Consider the following 21,233-nt stretch of genomic DNA (forward strand, 5'->3'; position numbering starts at 1 on the left):
TTCAAGGAATAGCAAGATGAAAAAAAAATCCACAAACCTTTAATTGTGAATGTAGGAGAGGGACAGTGATGTAACTGTTCCCAGGGAACACTATTCCTATTTTGTAGAGGGAGGTGAGCCAAGATACTTAAGCTCTAGAGAACCTTTAACACAGGAAGCTATTTATCATAACAAGCTTGGTTGATACTGCTCCCATACTGAACCAATTAGATTAGCCTATTTCGTCATACTTCATAACTTGGGATGATAGGTTTCCAAGCATGGTACAGTGCAGTAATTGAATTTTGATCAAACACACATGGCCCATAACCCAGTATGTGAAACTTTCAGAACAGTTCACAGCTTTTAAATATCCAGTCAACATGTTGCCAAAAGTACAGGATGTACTTGATGCAAGTGGGAGAGGAGGGGGGGGAGCACGAGTCCACGCCGTAACTTGGTACAGCTGTAAAACAAACATTTTTTTGTTCCGATTCTGTTCCTACTTTAGCAAAGGAGCTGGGAGGAAGACAGTGAATGTCAAGTAAGTCGTTTTTCTCCCCAACCCCCACACCCCCCAGGCACACATTTCCCTTTTAACATTCTTAGATTACCACAACCTTTTAAATTCACTGTACTGTACCTTCACACTGTATTAGACACACCAGCAATTATGTTTGTTAGCATGATACATCCATTGCTTACACTTAGTTAACAAAATAACTTAAAAGTCGCATGCATCATCCTCTTAATAGGGTTATAATCAATGGGACCATGGAATGAAAGCCCTAAAAATTACCCCCCACCTCTGCACTCCCCAGGCTTCTGCCTCTGCCAACACAATCCATATGGTGGGCAGTCTCGTCAGGCTCAAGGTGAACACTCAGTCAGTTCTTCACAGGCAGTGATCTCCTCTTACATGTTCTTGCCATGTTTTCCCCACGGTAAATCCAAGGAACTTTGAAGAAGACTCTGTGTAAAGGAAACAGAATACATTAATAAAATCATTCCTACGGCTCTACTGACTAGGGGGCAAAGCACCCACCGCAGAACAGGATCATGACATGGAAAATGCTGTGCCAGGCTTTCTCTTGAGTAAGTAATGGCTATCCATATCAAAGCTGCTCTCTGGCCTACAGCTAAGAGTCTGGCATGCTTAAGCAATGGAGCGGGATATCACCAACCTCTGCATATGGTGCTGCCAACTTCTTTCTCAGCTTTGAATGCTTTGACCTGAAAGGCAGCCGGAGGCAGCTCCGGCCATCTCAGCTACCCAAAGGGGAAGCACCAGGGCCGCCAACCCCTTTGTTTTCATCGAGGTGGTGCAAATGACATAAAAGATGGGAATTACTGCTACAGCCCTCCAAAGAGTGTAGGATCTGATGGTTTACCCAAGCCCTTCCAGTTGCACTCTGTGGATCGTCTGCCACCGAGCCGTCTCACACACCTGTTCTGGAGTACAGCTGTGTAAGAGAAGCAGCCACAGGTTCCAAGGGAGAAACGGTGCTTCTCAGATGCAACAAAATGTGCATCTCATTTAGTCTTGCTGTTGGTTGGGGACAGGTATATTGCCCGATTACAGCCACCACCCTGTCAGAGACAGAGTGCAGAGGATGTGCTGGATCCATCTCCCTCCCCACCCCACTCCCCACTAAGTTACGATGCTGCAGAGAGAAGAAAAAAAGAAAAAAAATTTGGTGTTCAACTTATCAGTCTTGGACCAAGCCTCAGCTCAAACCAAGGTTAAATAGGCATGTTCTAAGCTTCTTAAAGATAGGATTTATATAGTAATTACAGTAATGGAAACTGATCTTTATAATTTTTACACTGCCTAAAATTCTGCTGTGTCATATGCATCTGCAGAGCCGGAGAACTGTGCTTCTCGGAGAGAGCACTGCAGTCTTGAAAGCAGCCATTCAAATGTATAATGGAGAATTATCGAAGCACGAGTATGTTCAAGATTATAATGAAGCACGAAGAGTAAGAATCAGAAATCCTGAGTTTGTATTTGAGACAAGCAGGATTTTTTAAACGCTTTCTTTTGTTGGGAGTTTTATGGAACTAGATCTTCATCACAGACGGTGCAAACAGCATTGAGACTGCCCTTTTTATTCTTATATTTCCTTTCTTTTCCTCTGCTACATCTTAGGTCTAGAGAGTGAGCATAGTGCAAAATGCATCTTGGCCAGAGAGAATCCTCACATCCACTTTCCAGTTTTCTCTGTCGTGCAAGGAAAAATACCGGAGTGCTAAGTCTTTGCTGTATGATAAAGAACAACTTCAGAAGATTTGGAGATCTGATAGGGGGTTTGGCTCCACCTTCAGGAAGCATAAGGCAAAGAGACAACAGGGTTTTAAGTTTCAGACATACTTTCTGCAGAAACTGAAGCTTACAACCCCCTCTTATTGACATCTACTGCTCCCCAACGTGTCTTTGCTTCATAAATATAAAAAGATTCCCTGATCTGATGCCCTGACATTTCTACATACTTGATTCAGCTCTGAAGAGTCCAACTCCTCCTAGAGGTACTTGAGAACTTGTGGCAGGGTGTCCAAAGCTTGTAGCTGATACATGAACAAAAAGAGCTGATGTATGAACAAAAGTAAACAAAAAGCAGCTTTCAGGTGAAAAAAAAGAAGTTGTGACACATAGGATGTCATAGAGCTGTCTCAAATATTATCAGCCATTTACATTGTCAGTGCTAACATTTTCATATAGAATGTCATTTTCTTATAATTCACAGAGATTAGAAAGGTTCTCTGGGTAACACAGATGGATTGAGAGGAAGAAAGTGGGAAGAGTCTTGATCAAATTTCAGTCTAGCAAAACACTTAAGCATATGCCTAAAGTTAAGCTATTTTTTCTCCTCAGATCCAGGCAGAAGATGCAAACAGAATAATCTCTTGTATTTATTTCACTTCGTGGCAGACTCTGATGCAGGTTGAATCCAGAACATAGTATCTGGTTAAAAAGCATGATTTAAACGAATTAAAACGATGCATTTCTTAAAGAAGCCATATAGTGACCATTTATAATAATGAAAATGGCAAAGTAGTTTGGGATGAGACGACACTGAGTTTGAAAGACTGTATGATGTATTAGTGAAAAACAGGCAATCACACAATTAGTGACAGTCCTATGAGGCAATGGAAACGTATGGATGCTTGCAAAATCTTGCCTTTGGCGTTTCCCCAACTGGGTGCTTAAGCACCCAACCTTATTGTAGTCAACATAATTTTCTGGAGGAAACAGGTTTGAAAACTGCAGAGCAAGCAACAGGAATGGCTCTTGGTGAAGAAATGGACTAAACACCTAATGAATCTAAAAATAAAAAAACCCAAAACCACTGAGAAGAGATACGAGAAGACCGAATGAACATAGACTGAACAGACATAGCTGCGTAAGCAAATATAACTGAATATACTCTTGAGGAACAAAGGAAACAATTCTTGATGGGGTGACAACAGATGTTCTCCAAAAAAATTCTAATGGAGCATTTCAAACACAAAGACCTTCCTGTGGAGCTGAGAAGTTTTACTGGCAGACATACTAGTAATACATCTTTGGAAACATAATAAAACCTAACATTTAAGGTGTTATCAGGTCCTGAAAGCAGGAGTGATATCTTCATGTAATAAGTGGTGGGTGGTGGCGGAGAGGGAAACAGTTAGGATAACAAAATACTGTCACAGGAAGTTGCCACAGCATAGTTGTGATTTAAAGTGCAGGAGGAATAACTAGTCAGAGAGTTTGTTCTAAAATATCTCTAAGTCCCCTCTTTTGGAAAACGAGCTCTAAACACAAGTGAAAGTTGCACAGGTTGACCTAACTGAACAAATACAATCCAGAGTAATTTATTAATACAGTAAGCACACCTAAGTACAACCACTTCTGCACTGTGGGAGTGAATGCAAAGTGCCCAAAGCTGAATGTTTCTACCAGCTACTGCTTTTTCAGATGATGGTTAAGCACATTGCAGAAAATCCAAAAATGGACATTAAAAAAAAAAAAAGGGAAAAAAAAGAGGACAGGTTTATGGAGTCATTTTTGCAATGACTGAACTGCACTGGTACTTAGGGAAGATTTGGATTTAACTCCTGGCAGGGATCTGCAGCATCTTCAGTGAATAGCTTTATACAGGGTTTTAAAGGCTAGGCACTTCAAATTCTTTTTTTAAACTCTGGCCTTTACTTCTTATTATCTTTATTTTTACAGATACAGAATAATACTTGTCTGTCTTGTTGGACTGTTAAAAGGATTCCTGAATATCTGCAAGGCCAGCAGATATCATTTTATCTGGGAACGAGGCAGGAGGATGACATAGTACATTGTCTAATTATTTTTATCGCTTTGCAACTGTTTTTGGGAAAACAATCCAGAGAGAAGATTATTCCAGTCAGAGCAGTCAGAGCAATCAGAACTACAGAGACACTAGGATGGACAAATTGATTGACAGGAGAAAGCTAAAGCAGGCAACAACACAGAAAATCATCATAGGACAGACATTTTGATAAATATTACTGTAGCCAATTTATTATTAACACAGTGGGACAGCTTTACATCTTGCATCACACTTTTCACAGCCCTTATGGTAAACATGCCATATCTGACAATTACAAGATGAAAACAAAGACCTCACTAACTCTCTACTGGCCCTGCAGTACTATCTGCTTACTCTGTTAACCCTCTCTAAACTTCAGCTAGGCAACTAAACAAGCATATAGAAACGCAGATATGTGTGTTCAGATATAGAACATAATTCCAACAGTATCCAATACAAGTTCCAAAGGTTATGCCATCCGTGGCACTAATTTCTAAAAGGCTTTACAGACAAAGGACAGGGTTGTGAAAGAAGTGGAAAGTTGTTAGTACAAGATAGAGGATCAAGTGGAATACCATCTAAAGGGAAAAGAAATAAAATTTTGCTAAGGCGCAAAATATTGCTGTCTGGTCACCTGAGGCTTCGTTCTGACTGCTATGACAAAGGAGTGCAGTCCTGACAAGAGCATGCACTGGTATCATAAACCAGAGGATGAAAGAATCCCACAGCAGTTTTTATTTCCTAGATCGGTTGACACACGTCTTCTGTTTCTACGTAACTTGGAATAACAAATCTTTCTCTCTGCTGGCTACTTGGTTTCTGGGATTAACAAACTATCTGATGGACCTCATAACTAATCATATTTTCATCTGATTCACACAAAATAGCTCCTGTATTCTTTTACGGATAATGAAGCACAAGATGGACTGCTGAAATCATTAAGTCAAGCCCTCTGCTGCTTGTACACATGGAGATACATTTTAGAATGAAATCTTGTGTGAGGAGTTGCCCAAGGCTATTTTTTTACTATAATGTCCATGGTATCTTCCTATTTTCACGGCTATATTATCAGCTTCAGGCTTAAAAAACAAAAAGCAGACATGTCACATGATGATCTTAGCCATGAGATTTTATTTGATTCAAACGTTTATTTTCCATCCACTTCCTGTCTGTTTTTGAAAGTATTTCTGGAAACAAAACTGACATGCACGAAGAGCATTCGGTGAAAGAGAGACAAAACGGAGATGCAACAATATCAGGCAAGTGAATTAAGCTAACAGAGTGTTCTTGTCTCTTTGAACCCACAAGCAAAACTCTCGTTAGCAAGTATTCCAAAACTATGTCTTTCTTGCATGAAGGAAAGAATTAATGTTAAGCACAAAGTATTCCTTGTGGTTTATTCTCATTACGTGATATGGCAGGTTACACCGATTTGGAAAAAAAGAGGTTTTCTTTACAAAGCTTTCTGTGCACCACCAGTCTTAATGTAGGTTTAAAAGAGACTAAAAAACCACAAATTGCACTTTTAAAAGTCAACTTAGGAATCTCATTTTTTGTAATTCCCTTAAAAATACCGTTCATGGACACATTAATAACATTTTGAAAGTTTCATCTGAAAAACAAAAGAAGACCCCAAATTTTTTTTAAAAAATCTACGCTAAAGTTTATATCACGTGGATTTCTCACTCAGTTACTGCCAGTTTTCACTAGAATGTGAAGGGAATGTTTAAAATTGGTCAAAAACCATGGAGATTCTGTTGACATGTTTTCTGTCCCTGTGTGTATATAGTTTTCTTTAAAGGAACATCTAGGTAAATCTTGGTTGTCCTGAAGACTTTGGTCAAACAGTTTTGAAGGACACAGAATTTATTTCACTGAAACACAACTGATCTAGAATAAGAACCTTTTAAGGGCTTTATTAATACAAAGAATTCACTTTTTTGACATTCTGTAGCTGTAAAACACATGCACCCATTTCTTTTCAGAAAAAGAAGGTATGAATTTCACTATGGATGGTTGCAAGGGAGGGGAAAAAACCAAATCAAAATAAGCAGGATGATTATTTCCTATTCTAGCCTCAGGGCACCCCAACATCCACCCTCCTTTTTTGTGATGTGTCATCTACGGTTCTATTTTTTATGCATCCATATTTCTACTGTTGATCAGCACAGACCAAATTTTGCAACTTGACCAAAATTTGTCTTTAAGCTTTACAGAAATCATTATTTCAATTAATAGAATTTCACAGGATACACCAGCACAAGATTTAGGGCCATCTGGATTTTAACTAAGAGGGTAGAAAGAAAGGCAGTTTCTGTGGTTTGGGATATTTAAGTTCCCTTACAAACTGCCACACATAGTTATGAAGACAGACCCCAAGTGTAATCCTGGCCCATCCATGCTAAAACTCTCATCAATTTCAATGGACTAAAGATCAGCATAGTTGTTCTGAACAACTCTTTCTCCACCTCTCTACAACACTCTAAATTATACTTACAGACACAGAACAGCATCAGTGCAAATTGCAAAAGTCTGAGTCTGCACCTTTCACAAATGGTACAACTTAGCAACAAACTATGTGCTCATAGAAATAGAGCAGCCGCAAAGAAACTTGGCGCCTTTGGGGTAAACTCATTCACTTGAGGAATTTTCATATTGTATCACCTTTGCTCAATGGACATTTAATATTCAGTTCTGATGAAGTGTAATTAATAAGTCATCAGCATTTTCAGTGGACGACTGGATCCATCTGTAAAAATAAAATGCATCTATGCATTTGTGACACTTACTGCCAGGGTTAAGGATAGGTCTGCATTTTCCTGAATGTTGCATTGGTAATAGTGAGCCGCGTAAGCCTTGCTCCATAGTAATCTATAATGTAGCTAGAGCCATCGGAAGGTCCAACGATCTACAAGAGAAAAAGAACCAAGACTTTTCAATATGAAGTGAAATATACACTTTGTGCTAATGTCTCAATTACTGCTAATTTTCCCATCATAAAATTAGTCATGCTTAATTAGTCAAACAGAAACTAGATTTATTTTGAAGTTATGCTGTAGTTTAACTATTTTAGCAAGCACTGTCTCAGAAGGAACATTTCCCTGGGGCTTCTAATCAACCAAATTACACAGCCAGGCGCTGGTACTAGGTTAAGCCGATGAGGATTTGAGTCACGAAATCAGGCTAACAAATGAGTGGGATCCAAACCACTTTTCTTGAACAAAGGAGGGTAGGCAGGAGAGAATTAGGTTGATGACAAGTATCTTTGAAATACTGCACAGGTAAGGAATGGAGAGAAGGAGAGAAGATCACGGCTTTTTTGTTCTGGAAATGCTAAATTGATGTGGGGTCACCAGGGAGATGAATAAGGAGAGATGAAAGATACTCTCAACTGTATCTGTAAGTGATCTGAGGCAAGATCACTCCGATAGCATAGAAAGGAATTTGAGAATGTATATAATTTAAAAGACATATATACAAGATGTATACTTTTAAAATATTTTTCTATAAACCCATATAAACTATTTCTGTACCTGCAATACATTTTAAGCTCATCGCAGGCAATTTGTAATTCATGCTAAATGGATGCACTGTAGAATAAGACAGTTTGGCAATTTCATGATGGCACAAGATGTCAGCCCAGCTGGGGATTTAACCATCATGAATCCTACAGTCACAGCTCTCAGGTGATATGGGACTTGTATTTGGAGGAGAGGCAGAAAAAAGAAGTGGCAATGCCTTCTCTCCTACACACTGCATGGACACCCCAGATGATGGGCCCACCAGTATAAAGTACGTGCAAACGCTGAACTTCAGGATTCTGGGAACAGCAGGGTATCTCATGCAAAGTCCAACACTCTGTGTCACATAAAGAGCTCATAGGTTCTGACAAAGTGAATTTATGGTGTTATAGCTTCTAAGCTATTTATTATGAGTATTTATAGATAGCTAATCTGATTTTTAATTCAAACAACAAATATATAGATATTTTGTATCCATATTCTCATATCCACAACATCAATCTACAAACAGAGCTAAAATAAATGCCTTTATTTTTCAATACACAAAGGTTCTTAAGGCTAAAATGCTAACAAATAATTAGCAATCAAATCAAAGCTTTAACAAACACAGATTTGTATCTTGTTTCAAAAGCCCTGACTTACCTGCATTGAAATAAGTATGAAATCAATTAGGCTACCAATTCCACAAAATCCTACAGTGCAGAACTTTAACAAACCTAAAAAAGGAAAATAAAATTTAACTGTAGCTTTAAGCCAGTCATTATGAAGTTCATAGGTTTCTGGTGGCAATCACATCCCAACTCTTTCCCTATCCACAAAAAAACCCCAAAACAAACAAACAAACAAAACCATACACACACCCTCACACCTAGAAACAGACCTAAAGTTAAAGATCTTTAATTATCAGGGAAAAAAACCAAACCGCATATTCATATTCCTACATCCGGAGTACACTTTAAAGATTTTAAACATTAACAATTTATTTTTTAACAGATAAATATTCTTAAACAAGGAAAGGCAAAAGTTGATAACCAAGTTACTGGAAATTTTTATTTCTTTGACTGAGGCACAGACAGAAAAAAATCCCAACTTGAGCTGCAAAACTTACTTATGAATAGAAAGCGACTTTCTACCATCTCATGAGTTGCAGTACATACTGATTTGATTTTCAGAACACGCTACTTTGCAGAACAATCCTTTGTATCATTTTTATATTTTTGCTGAAATAGGAATTTATTTTGAATATATATAAACACTTCCTTTTAACCAGTATTCAAAGATGTTATTTTTTGTATGAATAAATGAAAGATTAATAGAAAATATATGGGAATAGCAACTAACAGATAAATGTTTCATTGGAAGTTGCCATGCAAGGCAGACTTCATTTGGAAAATGCCTTCTGAAGAAGGAGGTTGTCTTAATTTTTTTTTTTAATATCAGTAGTTTCTTGTACCATGAATATAATACAATGAGTACTATATATATTCTAAGTAATACTTCAGCTGAGCTAGGCAAACATCTAGGTTATTTTGAGAAGGAGATACTCATTGTGAAGACATTTGTCTCTTTACCCAAGCATAGACAGTATGAAGAGGAATGCATATCTGTTGCATTTAAGGCAGTTGTAGGCTATGCTGTACAGGGAAAACACAGTTCCCTGCTAAAAAGCATATCCTTACTGTGCTTACAGGGGCCAGCACACTCTGAGGCAAGAGAGAAAGCACGTAGATAACATCAGCCAGTGTGGCATCCCAGAACACCTCTTCCCCGCAGCCACAAGTTGTGCTGTGCTGCACAATACCTGCTAGCGAAACCACACAGCGGTTTTCCAAAGAACGAGCCTGCTCTCAGTCAAACACCTGAAGGTCTCCTGACCTCTGCCTCCTCCTTTGCGCTCCCCCTCTCTCAGAAGCAGGGATCTGTCCTGCATACCACCTCCTCTCCCGCATGCCCTGTTTATGAGGCTGCATATGGAGGAGAGTGGGGGAGTAACGGCATGCACACTGCAGGAAGAGCGTCCCACTGTCTGGATATAGCTCCCATAGTTGACAAGATGAAACTCGCCTGATCTATAAACTCCAGGGAGACGGTTTATAATCGCTCCATGGAACAACACAGTAGTCAGCGAGAACAGGGTAAATACACCTAATGACCACAAAGATGAAAGAGTAGTAGCAGGACGGACTTTCAGCTGATTAGAAGAAAAGCCTATGTGGATATCACAACTAAAGTGGTGACACTTAAACATGCAAAAAACTAAGTATGTCATTGTTTAAAACAACTTGTTCCCAGTGGCTGATGTGTGAGACTTGCAGCAGCCACACATAGTTAGCCTGGGTATCAGCACTGGCAGTAGCGTAACAAAACATAAGGGAAACAGCCTGCTAAATAAATGCTAGCCTTAGGAAACAACAGTTAAGACAATTAAATAATGTCAAACTCTGGTGAACGGTTTACCTTGTTATTACCTGCACCAAGTGCAGTCACCATTTAAGATACTTATTTATGACGCTCCTCATACCATCTCCTCTCAAGCTCTGGTCCTGAACCTCACTGCCAGTTGGCATTTTAGGAACCCAGCAGTTCTCTTACTGTTGCTGGTTCCAGCAGCAGCTCCAGTTCACTTGAGGAACTGGCTGCTCCATTATGTTACTGGATGTAGAAGAACTGTTTCTGAACCTGGCATATGTTTCTGGAGTGCAGGGTAAAGTGAATTTTTTTCTTCCTCCTCACTTCCCTCCCCACAAGCAGATCACACTGAGAAAATAAACTCCTCTAAAGCATGGAGGGAAAAAATAGTGCTCTTACGCAGTAATAACTTATGGTTTAGTTCACAGTGTGTGGGAGAGAAAGAGGTTGCGTTCCCGATTTCTTCATATTCAATAGCTTGTTTGTATTTGTGCTCTCTTTAAGCAAAAGAGAAGGAAAAAAATAAACCAAAGAGCATTTACAGCCTTCATTACACTTGCACAAAATATTTCAATGCTATTACCTTTCTTTACCATTTTTTGCCAAGGCATGGATGACTTAAAAAATCCCCAATCAGCCACTCTCAAGGAATCCAATTTATTGATTTTTATTCTTTTTTTCTTTTCTACTCTCACCTATTTGCTTTTCTCTTCTTTACCTTTCAAAAGCTTGAAAACTCGACTTTGGAAGAGTTTAATTTTAAGTCTTTTAACTTTGGTTACTGGCTACAGTATATTCCAGTAGGGTTAACAAGCATGAGCCATAAAGACCTTCTATATAAGAATGGAGGATTTATAAATGTGTGTTACTACAATATATTACAAAATAATTACTGCAAATTATTATTCCAAATCCAATGCTATAACAAAAAGGTGCACCTTATTGACCGCTTCCAAAAATGTATCTTTTTGTGAAACAGAGGGACAAAGTAAGTGCTAATTATAGAATCTCAAGGAAAAAAAGACACAAATGTTAACACAAGATTATTGAGAAGAACAGATTATGTTATTAAAAAACAAGGGTTTGCATTTAATGGGCAGAAACTCAAAACTCCTGGCTGAAGTGACAGTAACATGTATAGCTTTTTCCAATTCATTGCTCCATGCTATCTAGACTTAAATTTACTCCATTTGTCCAGCTCAGAGACAAAGCCAGTGAAAGGAGTTCTAACATACTAAGGTATTTCCATTATTTAAAAGCCAGTGGCACCATCACCCTGGGAATCAGGTCCTAAAAACACTGACCAGAGGTAAGTCTTATTAAAGGTCCTGGCTTCTGCAGAACTGTTATTAATACTATGAGCTATCTTGAAAGTATGCATTTGCCAGAATAAATTCCATATCCCAAAACACTAGGGTTACTATAAAGTTTGTCCACTATTTTCCTGGTAAAATCAAGCATCATTTAAGTAGCTGGCACATGAGTCAAAACCACTTCTGTTTCAGTGCCTCACAAAGAATGCTGTGGTAAACATCTATGCAAAGCAAACGCAAAGCAAAACTATGAATAGCAATAATCATGTTTGCTTATTAGGATTTTATCTGTTGGACAATTATATATCCATTTGTCACCACTCACTCCAACAGAATAGCAGGCTGAGGATAATGCAGGATTTTATCTTACTTGACAATAAAGTAAGGATTCTAGTTGTAAACATTAAAACTATGACTGTCAGCCTTCATTACTCAAAATATAAGTATACACATACAACTCAGTCATAACAATAAGCTTTACCTCAAAGAAAAAATAAGAAATAAACTTACCTAATGCAGGATAGCCTAGATAAAATCTATCTGCTCCCAACCATCCAAGAAATAAGGACAGAGCCACTGCCACTTTGTAGGAGTATCCATTTCTGCCAAAAGAAACAAGTAATGTAAACAATGACTGCAAAATATATTCACTCATACTTTTGAGAATTAAAGTAGTGATGCATTTGCCTGCTGCTTCAGTTTAAAAAAAACCACCAGACTTGTTATTTATCTTCAATTAACGGACACAGAATTGACAATGTTAAGCTTTCAGACTGGGTAGGCATACTCCATAAAGCAACCTCAGCTGTTGCAACTCAAGTATACTCTTGCAGAATACAGATTATTCTGAAACGAAATCATGATTTCTTGTCAAGAGACACATAATTCAGTTGCTAATACATTCCCAGTTTTACAGAGCACTTCCTAACAGTTCAGCCCTACTGAGACAACCCTAGAAAGCTAAGAGGTGTATGCATACTGTCTGTAGGCATTAGTCTCACACGCAGCCAAATCGAGAGGAACAAGATAGACAGGTGAGATGTCAGCAGAGACAGTAATTGCAATGAGATCTGAAGGAGAAATGAACCATGGCCACTGGCTGAAGAAGCTGCAGGAAGGATTCAACAAAAAGGGTAAGTCATGTATCCATTTACCACACTCTAAAGGCACAAACTCACAAATGAAAAGAACCGTTGACGGTACAAAGATGTACAGTGGTAGAAAGGTACCCTGAAGTTAAGCATCCCGTGGTTAGTCATACAAAATACACAGATACAACAGACTTTTTGAGTTTTATACTAATTGGCACCATTCTTGCCAACAGCTGGAGTGATGTGGCCACCTAACCACCCGTAACCTTCAGTCATTGCTCATGTGAACTTTACACTAATAAGCGAGCTAGAAACATATAGCTATCCATACTAGAACTTGCTGCATCCTTTGCTGCATTGGCGAACAGCAAGCTTCTGAAAGGAAAAGCAAACCCAAATGTAATTAGAACTTAAAATATATTCAATAATTCACTGTTTTGATACGTGCGCTACTATGTGCCAGCAATTACTTAATAAGCCCAAATTAAACTCTTGGTTGACAGTTGAATAAAACACAGTTTTGCAAAGACAGTAGCTAAGAAAGGTCCAAGCACCTTTATTAAGCACTTTCAATGCCAACTAAAGATCTACCTTTTTGCTTATTATCTAGATTTACTGACTTTAAAACTTAATGGCAACATTAAGTGATTAAATCATGACTCTTACCTCAATATTTGTTATTAGCAACACAGAACATACTGGGCGTTCCTGGAACCTAATGTAACATAAATTATCATCTTTAGAACTGTCTTGTTTCCACTGTAAAGAACACTAATAGTTTTATTTAAAAGTTGAGGTAAACTGTTGGAAATTGTTTATCAACTACGAAGTGTCAACAACCCTCCAAGGACACTAAAGCATAAAAAGAGCTCTTACATAAAAGGTGGGAACACAGTTAATTTGAGATGCTCCTGATCAAAACCAGTAATAAACTGAGCACTTGCCTATGCACTGAGATGCTTTTAAAAGCAGAACAGTCTGCAACCTAGTCAACATCAAACTGATGGGCAGAAGAAATCTGGTATGAAGTGGAAGCATGTTAATACTGTAACAAGGCTGCATCCACTCTTGTGTTTCCTTTGCCTTATTCACTCTTACAGATAAATATATGCACTGAAGACTAAACTGACAAGTAGGAAAATAACACATCCCAGGCACCTAAAGGAATTTCTGCAATTGGGTAAAAGATGCGATTTCTTTTCAGTTGCTCGTCTGAATTTTTCTTGCTTCTCCACCTCATCCAATCTTTATTTTTTTCTGCATACATTTCTTCCAGCTGCCATGTTAAAAACTTTTTCTTCCAGCCCTCCCACACCAGTTGATAATATGCAGGTACTGCTGTAGGTCACAGTGGTTTCTGTGCTCTTTCAGGGTCTCTTAGCACTGCTCAAAGACCTGTCCATGCTGAACTTCATGAATTTCACAGTCTACCATTTGATGGACTCCTTGCCTTGGAATGGCAATACTTGACCAATAGACATTTCAAGTCTGCCGAATCAGGGCCTGCACATATTAAGCAAAAGACATGACAGAGTGCCAATTTGGGGAATTCTAGAATTTGGCAAAAAATCTACCTCCAAAACATCAAATTAAAACCCAACCAAAGCAATCCTGACTCCCAATACTTCTTTGCTGGAGCAACCTTATTAGCATTTACAAGCTTTTCCTTGAACTAATACTAGGAGCGACTTGAACACATCCACTTAGACAAACATACAACACCTCCTCGTCTTGCTCTAAAATAACTGGATCCCAGAACTGTTATCTGGACTGTTGTTACATTACAGTTTCGGCTAAGGACAACTTGCTGATTTCCTCCTTCCAAAAGCTAGGGATAGAGATTAACCTGCTGTCCCCATGCTAGGACAATCCTGCTATGGGAAGATGCCCTCTCAAACCAATTTTCTGGTTAAATGATGGGCAGTTATTTCTGCCAGAAGACAGTTACAGTTTCCATCAAAACTCAGATAAGATGCTGGAAAATCTCCAAAAAGCAGTAGAAAGAGCAGGTCTATTGTTGTAGTATCAAGCTGGAGATTCCTGCTTAAAATAATGTTTCTAACAGTTGGGTAATGTTCAAAATGCCTTATAAAAGGCTCATATAACGATCAGTGATTAGGCCGCTTTTTAAACAAGTGTGCATATGAAGGATGGTAATATTAATCTTGCTGCCCTTTTTAACTTGCTTTGGGGCTTTATCAAGGGCATGCTTGCATAACTCTTTCTACATTTACAGTTGTATTTTACTGGAGTTTTCAGCCAGCCCACAAAGGGTTGTCTTCCCCTTGTGCCACACTAGTAGTCATGGGACTGGAAAAGCCGCAGCAAGTTCTTTTGGTAGAGTAACTGTTGATTATTTCATCATAAATAATAGTCACAATCAAGTAATAGACATCATAAGAAGGATGACATTTTTCTGCCTACATAGATTTTTTTTTAATTAATAAATGTAAAGAAAAACTACATCTTAAAAATGTTTCTAGAAAATATATTAAACCAAAAATATACACATACAAAAAACTCAAAACATAAGAATTACTGTCTACTCCAAAGAGGAAGCAATTTTATCAAACTAGTATAGCTCATCTTATTCTCAGTCCCTATCACAGATGGGGCTGAAACGCAATTGTTTCTGGACAAAAATGTGACTGAAGTCTAGTTTGGTAGCATTTAAATTTGATTAGACGTAATAATATGTTTTCTTCAATTTGCTGAGCTTTGACTGTTGAGAAGACTAAATACAGAGAAAATATTTATGAAACTAAGAGGCAGAGCTGTACTTCTGAGTTAGGCAAATTATTGAGCAGTAAGTATCACATCAGAGTTATTTGCCCACTAGTGTGATAAAGAACACCCAGCGAATATTAGCGGCGTTTTAATTTCCAAAGATTCCAGTAGGACAAAAGAAAAAAGCTCCTGCGTGAATCCCACAAAAAGGAGAAACAAATGGTACTGACAGGTGTTCGCTGATCATTAGCATTGGCCAGTTGGAACATTTATTGGTATCTGGAGCTCTCCATTGCACACAATGTGCTTTAGAAACTAGGTCCATCATTTCCATGTTTCAGAAACAGGTTCTTAAAAGACACAGAGGACTTGATTAATACAAAGGTTGTTTAAAAATAGAGAACAGTTCCTCTTAAAGAGATTTTTTGAGAAACTGGAAAGAGTCTAAAGCTCCCCCAATATTCATGCATACTACAACTTCAGCTGCAGCTACAGGCACACTTTAAACTGGCATGAACCAGTACTGCCACTGAACAGAGCAGCCTAGTCCAGCCCTCCTTTCTCCACTCTCTCTTATCCTTGAGTTGCCCTCATCCTTGTGCTGGCACAAGCACTTGAAGCGACTGTACTGTGACTCAAATTGGGGAACTGATCCAAGTTAGTTCAAATCCAGAGCAGTTCCCTGATTCAGTATATAGTGAGGTATGTCAGGGGAAGGGATGGAGAGGTGTCCCCAGATAGCTCCTTTCAGCAGCTGTGCAGATTTTAAGCATATGTGAAATGTAGCCTTAGCATATGGGGCAAATTTTTGCCAGGGTAAAGTACTAAGTAAAGCAAAGGTAAAATACTATCATAAAGCAAAGACACAAACGTAACTAAACAAAGAAAAATGTGTCCATGGCTGAGACAGATTTACTTATAAAGATGCATGTTGTATCCTTATACTACTTATAGTGTTTATTAGAGGATTAAGTACTGGGCAACATGTCTACAATTCTACCTTACTTCTCTTTTTCCTTCTGTCAACACATCATACTATTTTAGAAAAACTTCAATATGAAAACAAATTATTACAAAAAACAATAGTGTACTTACACATTGCGACATGCAATAGGCTTGTAAAATCCAACTTCATGTCCCGTAAAGACTTTTTCTATGCCAAGGTGATCTTTGCAAGTAATATTTGGTGCTGGCAGACATTGAACTGAGGACAAAAAAAATTATTTGAAATTAAGCAGTAACTGATTGGGTACTGTAGCGTTTTTCTGAGAAGACACAAGTGAAATAGACAAACGAAGTTATACTGTGCAAAACTCTTGATACACAGCACAGTACACACAGACATACTACTTTTTTAAAAAAAATATTTGTTTAAGCCAGTGCATGATACACAGTAAGCAAAATATACAAACCTAATCGCTGCCCTAATTCTGTTCTAATTTCCATTTTGGCTCCATTATGAGTCAATGGGAAATCTGAACCTGACATACAGAAAACATTTTCATCATGAGAACAGTGAAACATTGGAACATGTTGCCCAGAGAGGTGGTGCCATCACCATCCTTGGAGGTTTTCAAGATGCACAAAGCCCTGAGCAACCTGGTCTGAATTCAGTGCCAATGCTGCTTTGAGCAGGAGGTTGGACTATATGACTTCCTAAGGTCTCTTTCAACCCAAATTGTTCTGTTACTCTAAGCTAAAGCTTGACTCTTAAGAGAACCAAAGTGGAAACCACAGCAGAAAGTGACATCTGCTAAAAGTTTGCAATGTGTTACCAGAATATTAGTCACTCTCCACTGTTGAAGTCTGTTGTTTTAAAGGGAAAAATCCCAGTCCTTTTCCCATTTTCTATCAGTTTTCAGTATTTGTGAGTTCTCTTGGTTGGTTCCAACAAAATAGCAAGCCAGGTTCAACATTTCTTTCCAGATTTTCCAATAATACCTACAGGCAAGAAGACTAGGATTTGGACTTTTTTTTTTTAAATATCTATCCATATTGCATAGGGACCAAAAAAAAAAGAAAAAAAAATTTCAGGCCATCAGTATCAGTAACAGCCAAAAAATATGAGCTATGTCTGGACTTAACTGCTGTGAAGTCCTACATGAATGTTACTCATCAATGTGCCTAGTCTAAGACAATTACAAAAAACTACATTCTTTCTTGTAAAAAAAATTAAGCAAAGAATGCAGTGCTTTCTTTTATTTAGAAGAAACCCACAGCAGTTTAAATATATTGATATAGGAAAGGCCACAGTTTTCCTGTCGATGTCATGCCAGTAAGACTTGAAATCTGCTACTCAATGAGACTACTTGGATGCTTTGAATTAAACCCATTTGTTTGGGTGACGGATTCCAGAAAGGTGTTCAGAAACGCTAGTGCTTCAAGCATGATCCAGAAGATTAACTTTCTATTGCTTAGATAATACTGAAACAGGAAGCGACTCAAATACTGTGGGGACAACCTAAAAACTGCTATGTGTGTAAAACACTCTATACAGACACAGAAAACAACATTAATTAATTTAGCAACTTTCCCCACTTTGAAGCTTATCTCCTGTTCAAATGTATAGTATATTAAATACAATCACATGGTAACTGGTTAGACAACTAAAAATTTGAGTCGTGATCAATCTCAAACTACAGAATATTCTTTCTGTTCACTGACTGGACGTTTATAATCAGGGACATGATGTCAAAGATGGTGTAAAGGACTGAATAACTTAAAAAAGGATCCATTTTGGACAGTACTTTCATGCAGTCTCCGAAGTATTTGGAAAACCTTCACTATCCCTGAGCATCCCAGTGAAGAAAATTATTCAGCATTTATGGAAAACAAAATATGAAAGACAACAAGCATACACATGTATTTTAAACATGAGTGCACATAAATAAAACGGCTGCGCTATTAGCTAACATAGAGACTATTTATTTCAATGCCTGAGAACATCAGAAAAGCTAAACATATGTAGTAAATCAAGTGATCAATTTAAGCATTTTTCTGTTGCACTCCAAAGTACATCAGAACTTAACATCAAAATAAATGTAAGTGCTTTCAAAACAGAGCCTCATGGCACCAAAACCTCCTGATGATGGAAGGCACCATGTTTCCTTAAAAAAAAATCAAAAAAATAGAAGATTTGGAAGGCTGTTCTGTCACATGTCAATTCTTCTAATAAGTATAGGCAAAATCAGTATGACAGGAATGGTTTGTTTTAATCACAGTAGTGCAGGACAGAGCCTAGAGGATATAACATATATTGAAGAGATTTACCAGAAACCTCACTTACAAATGTACCAACCAGAGACAATCTATTTATTCATTTTTAGTAAAGCATCCAATCCACACAAGTGTTTTAGGCTTTCATACTAATGATATCACTAATCCCATGTTTTATAAAGCTCATCTAGCAGATACACAAATGCATAAATTGAACACTTCCTTGGAAAATGTAGCTACTGTCAATATAGGTTAGAAATCCTTACCATATGCTGTGTGATTTGTACAATTCATTGGTTCTTGTGTACTATTATCTATTTTAGGCTCATCGCACATATATGTTCAGGTAATTGAGGAAAACATTTTTCATATGAAACACTACAACAGGCTTAACAGTAATTTATTCCACCCTCTTTAAACCCTGAGGATTTAAGATGCACCTTGATGTTAGTTTCCCTTCCTACCCATCCCCCAAAATAGGAACAGCACATTACCATACAGCAAATCTGCTAATCCAATTTAATACACCAATATATTGCATAAGCTCCACGTTTAATTAGTGCTGCAGTCAGCACTACCTAAAGGAACTACAATATTTATCAGTCACGGCCTCTGTCTTTGAAGGCAACAAGGTAGCACGCCTAATCTAGTCTTTTTCCCTTATTTCAATATGAGTACCTTTAAATTGAGGCATTTGGCTGAGAAGATTAAACCTACAGTAACATACAAAATTAAAAGAACACCTAAAAATGAACATCTGAAACGCCAGGAATTTGGACTAGAAAAAACCTGAGCAGGAACTTATTTCCAGAGGTCTGAACTCCCATGGCCAAGTAAAGCAGGAGATGAAGTTAACTTTTCCAAGATTTGCTCTCCTGACACTTTTGATCTGCAGCTACATCAATAACTGTCAGCTACCATCAACAAACATTTTCTGGGGAAGGCCTGACGAGCCTTTGGAGAGTCAGGAGCCTCGCAGCTAGAGTTTATAACACCTGCGCCCCCCTCCTTCGGACTGTGGAGGAAGACTGAACATTTTGCAAAGCCACCGTGTCTCACTCCTGTGTCCTGCAAAAAATAAGAAGGTGGAGGGTGCGGGAGCAGGGTCTCTCATCCCGTGGGATCTTCTCTTTGAAAATCGGAGACACCCCAAACCTGCACACGGGCACAGACTGTACCACCCCCAAAATAAACCTGCGCCGCTGCAGACGTACCCTCTCCTGCTCCCTCCAGCTGAGGCCCCCTCGGGGCTCCTGACCCGAGGCTTGCTCTGACACCCGAGGCGGCCGGGCAGCCCCCTCCCTGTCAGGCCCCTCGCACCCTCCACCTCCCCCTTCCCCTCCGCCCGAGGCGGCTGGGCAACCGGCCCCCGCTCAGGCAAACCGGGCCCGGGGCCAGGCGCCGCCGGCCCCTCCGCCCTCCCGGGCCCCATCGCCATAGCAACCGAGCCCCCGCCGCCCGCCCCGGCCCCGGCCCCGGCCCCGGCCGCGCTCAGGATATTGCCCCAGCCTCAGCTCGTCGCACTTGAGCGGCGGCTCCGTGCCCGCCGCTCCTTCCACGGCTGCACCCGCGAACCAGAGGAGAAGCAGGATCCAGGCCTCCGCCGCGCCTCTCCGCCGCCCCAGCCCTGCCGGCAGCCGCCCCGGCCGGGCGGCCATGCTGGAAACCGCCGCTGCCGTCAGCTGACTCGCCGGCCCCGGCGGCGCCGCGGGGAGGAGCGGCCCCCGCCGCGGGGAGAGGCCGCCCTGCCTGCGGGGAGGGGCAGGGTGGGGGCCCTGCGAGTTGTTCGTGGGCTGCTGAGGGGGCTGGTTTGGGATTTCTGGTTTGGGGGGGTTGACCTCAGCAAACATGGCTCCTGAGGCGGCTAACGGTCAGCGCTGAGGGCAGAGCGTGCCCCTACTCAAGATGGCGCTCGTACAGCCCAGGCGGGCGGATCGGCGGGCTCGTGCCCTGAGTAAAGATGGCCGCGCCCGCCACCAGCACCTGGCGGGCCGGCGCCCAGCTGCCCTTATTTAAGATGTCGGCCATGAGGGGCTCCGCCTTGGTTTTGGCCCTCGGGCGGTGTGGGGCCGGCGGGGGGAGGCGGTAGGCGGCCCTCCCGGCTGCGGCGGCAGAGGGGAGCTGGGGTCGCTCTCCGACGTTGGTACTGCGGGGAGGCTAATCACCCGCAGCAGGAAGCGCCCCGGCGCCTTGAACCGAGCGGCGGGCGGGGGACGCCGTGAGCGGTGGGCAGGCTAGGCCGGGCCGAGTGAGGGCACGTCCCGGGAGGAGAGAGGTGAACCCTCCCTCCTCTTCCAAATACCGAAGCTGTAAGTTTGGCCCAACATCGTACCTCGGGGTGTTGGTACCTGTGGGTGTCCCTGGTGTTGTCTGGAGTTTGCTGGGTACTTTCAAAAGAATTTTTAAAAGCACAGGAGAGGCTAAAGGGGTGGTCTGTGCCGCTCTGCAGCCTGCTGGCACCTGCCGATAGACCTGCCTGCTGAACCCCCGGGCTGGGGCAGTGCCCTGGCAGCGAGGTGGGCCGGACAGGCCTTGTGTGCTTTTTATTTTTTAAATGAATACTAAATGCCTGGAGCAGGCAAGCTTTTATCTTCATCAGCGTTTGCTCTTTGCAAGGTATTTTGTAGTAATTACCAACCTTTTCTCACTTCCTTT

At 40.3% G+C, this 21,233-nt stretch overlaps 2 protein-coding genes across 6 annotated transcripts in view; one reads left to right on the forward strand and one right to left on the reverse strand.

Annotated features, from left to right (window-relative positions):
* Positions 1–489: 489 nt before the first annotated feature.
* On the reverse strand, positions 490–20,467 carry TM2D1 (TM2 domain containing 1). Of its 3 annotated transcripts, none has more exons than XM_075508887.1 (8): positions 20,075–20,462; positions 18,845–18,914; positions 16,775–16,843; positions 16,458–16,566; positions 12,055–12,146; positions 8,465–8,538; positions 7,091–7,209; positions 490–951 (listed from the first exon to the last, which is right to left on the reverse strand). In XM_075508887.1, exons 1-7 carry the CDS (start codon positions 20,426–20,428, stop codon positions 7,099–7,101), a joined length of 879 nt encoding a protein of 292 aa, XP_075365002.1. In that variant the 5' UTR covers positions 20,429–20,462; the 3' UTR covers positions 490–951; positions 7,091–7,098. The 3 variants fall into 3 exon arrangements, with proteins under 3 accessions (XP_075365002.1, XP_075365004.1, XP_075365003.1); XM_075508888.1 differs by having other exon boundaries at positions 879–5,380; positions 20,075–20,467; XM_075508889.1 differs by lacking the exon at positions 16,775–16,843 and having other exon boundaries at positions 20,075–20,456.
* The window catches only part of PATJ (PATJ crumbs cell polarity complex component), a 166,614-nt gene continuing 165,602 nt past the window's right edge, over positions 20,222–21,233 (forward strand). For all 3 annotated transcript variants that reach the window (XR_012776642.1, XM_075508878.1, XM_075508879.1), the window contains exon 1: positions 20,222–20,887. The gene's annotated coding sequence lies outside the window, so the exon portion shown is untranslated. The remainder of the gene's footprint in view (positions 20,888–21,233) is intronic.

This window comes from Mycteria americana, chromosome 7 (genome assembly GCF_035582795.1).
Source record: "Mycteria americana isolate JAX WOST 10 ecotype Jacksonville Zoo and Gardens chromosome 7, USCA_MyAme_1.0, whole genome shotgun sequence".
Taxonomy (NCBI): domain Eukaryota; kingdom Metazoa; phylum Chordata; class Aves; order Ciconiiformes; family Ciconiidae; genus Mycteria; species Mycteria americana.

Excerpts from the sequence above, each read along its gene's own strand:
- TM2D1 (XM_075508887.1), bottom strand. The coding sequence starts at position 20,428 with ATGTTTGCTGAGGTCAACCCCCCCAAACCAGAAATCCCAAACCAGCCC. Across the intron at positions 16,844-18,844 it reads TACAAATCACACAGCATATG|GTTCAGATTTCCCATTGACT; the intron begins GTAAGGATTTCT and ends TCTGTATGTCAG. Across the intron at positions 12,147-16,457 it reads CCTATTGCATGTCGCAATGT|AAATGGATACTCCTACAAAG; the intron begins GTAAGTACACTA and ends TTCTTTTGGCAG.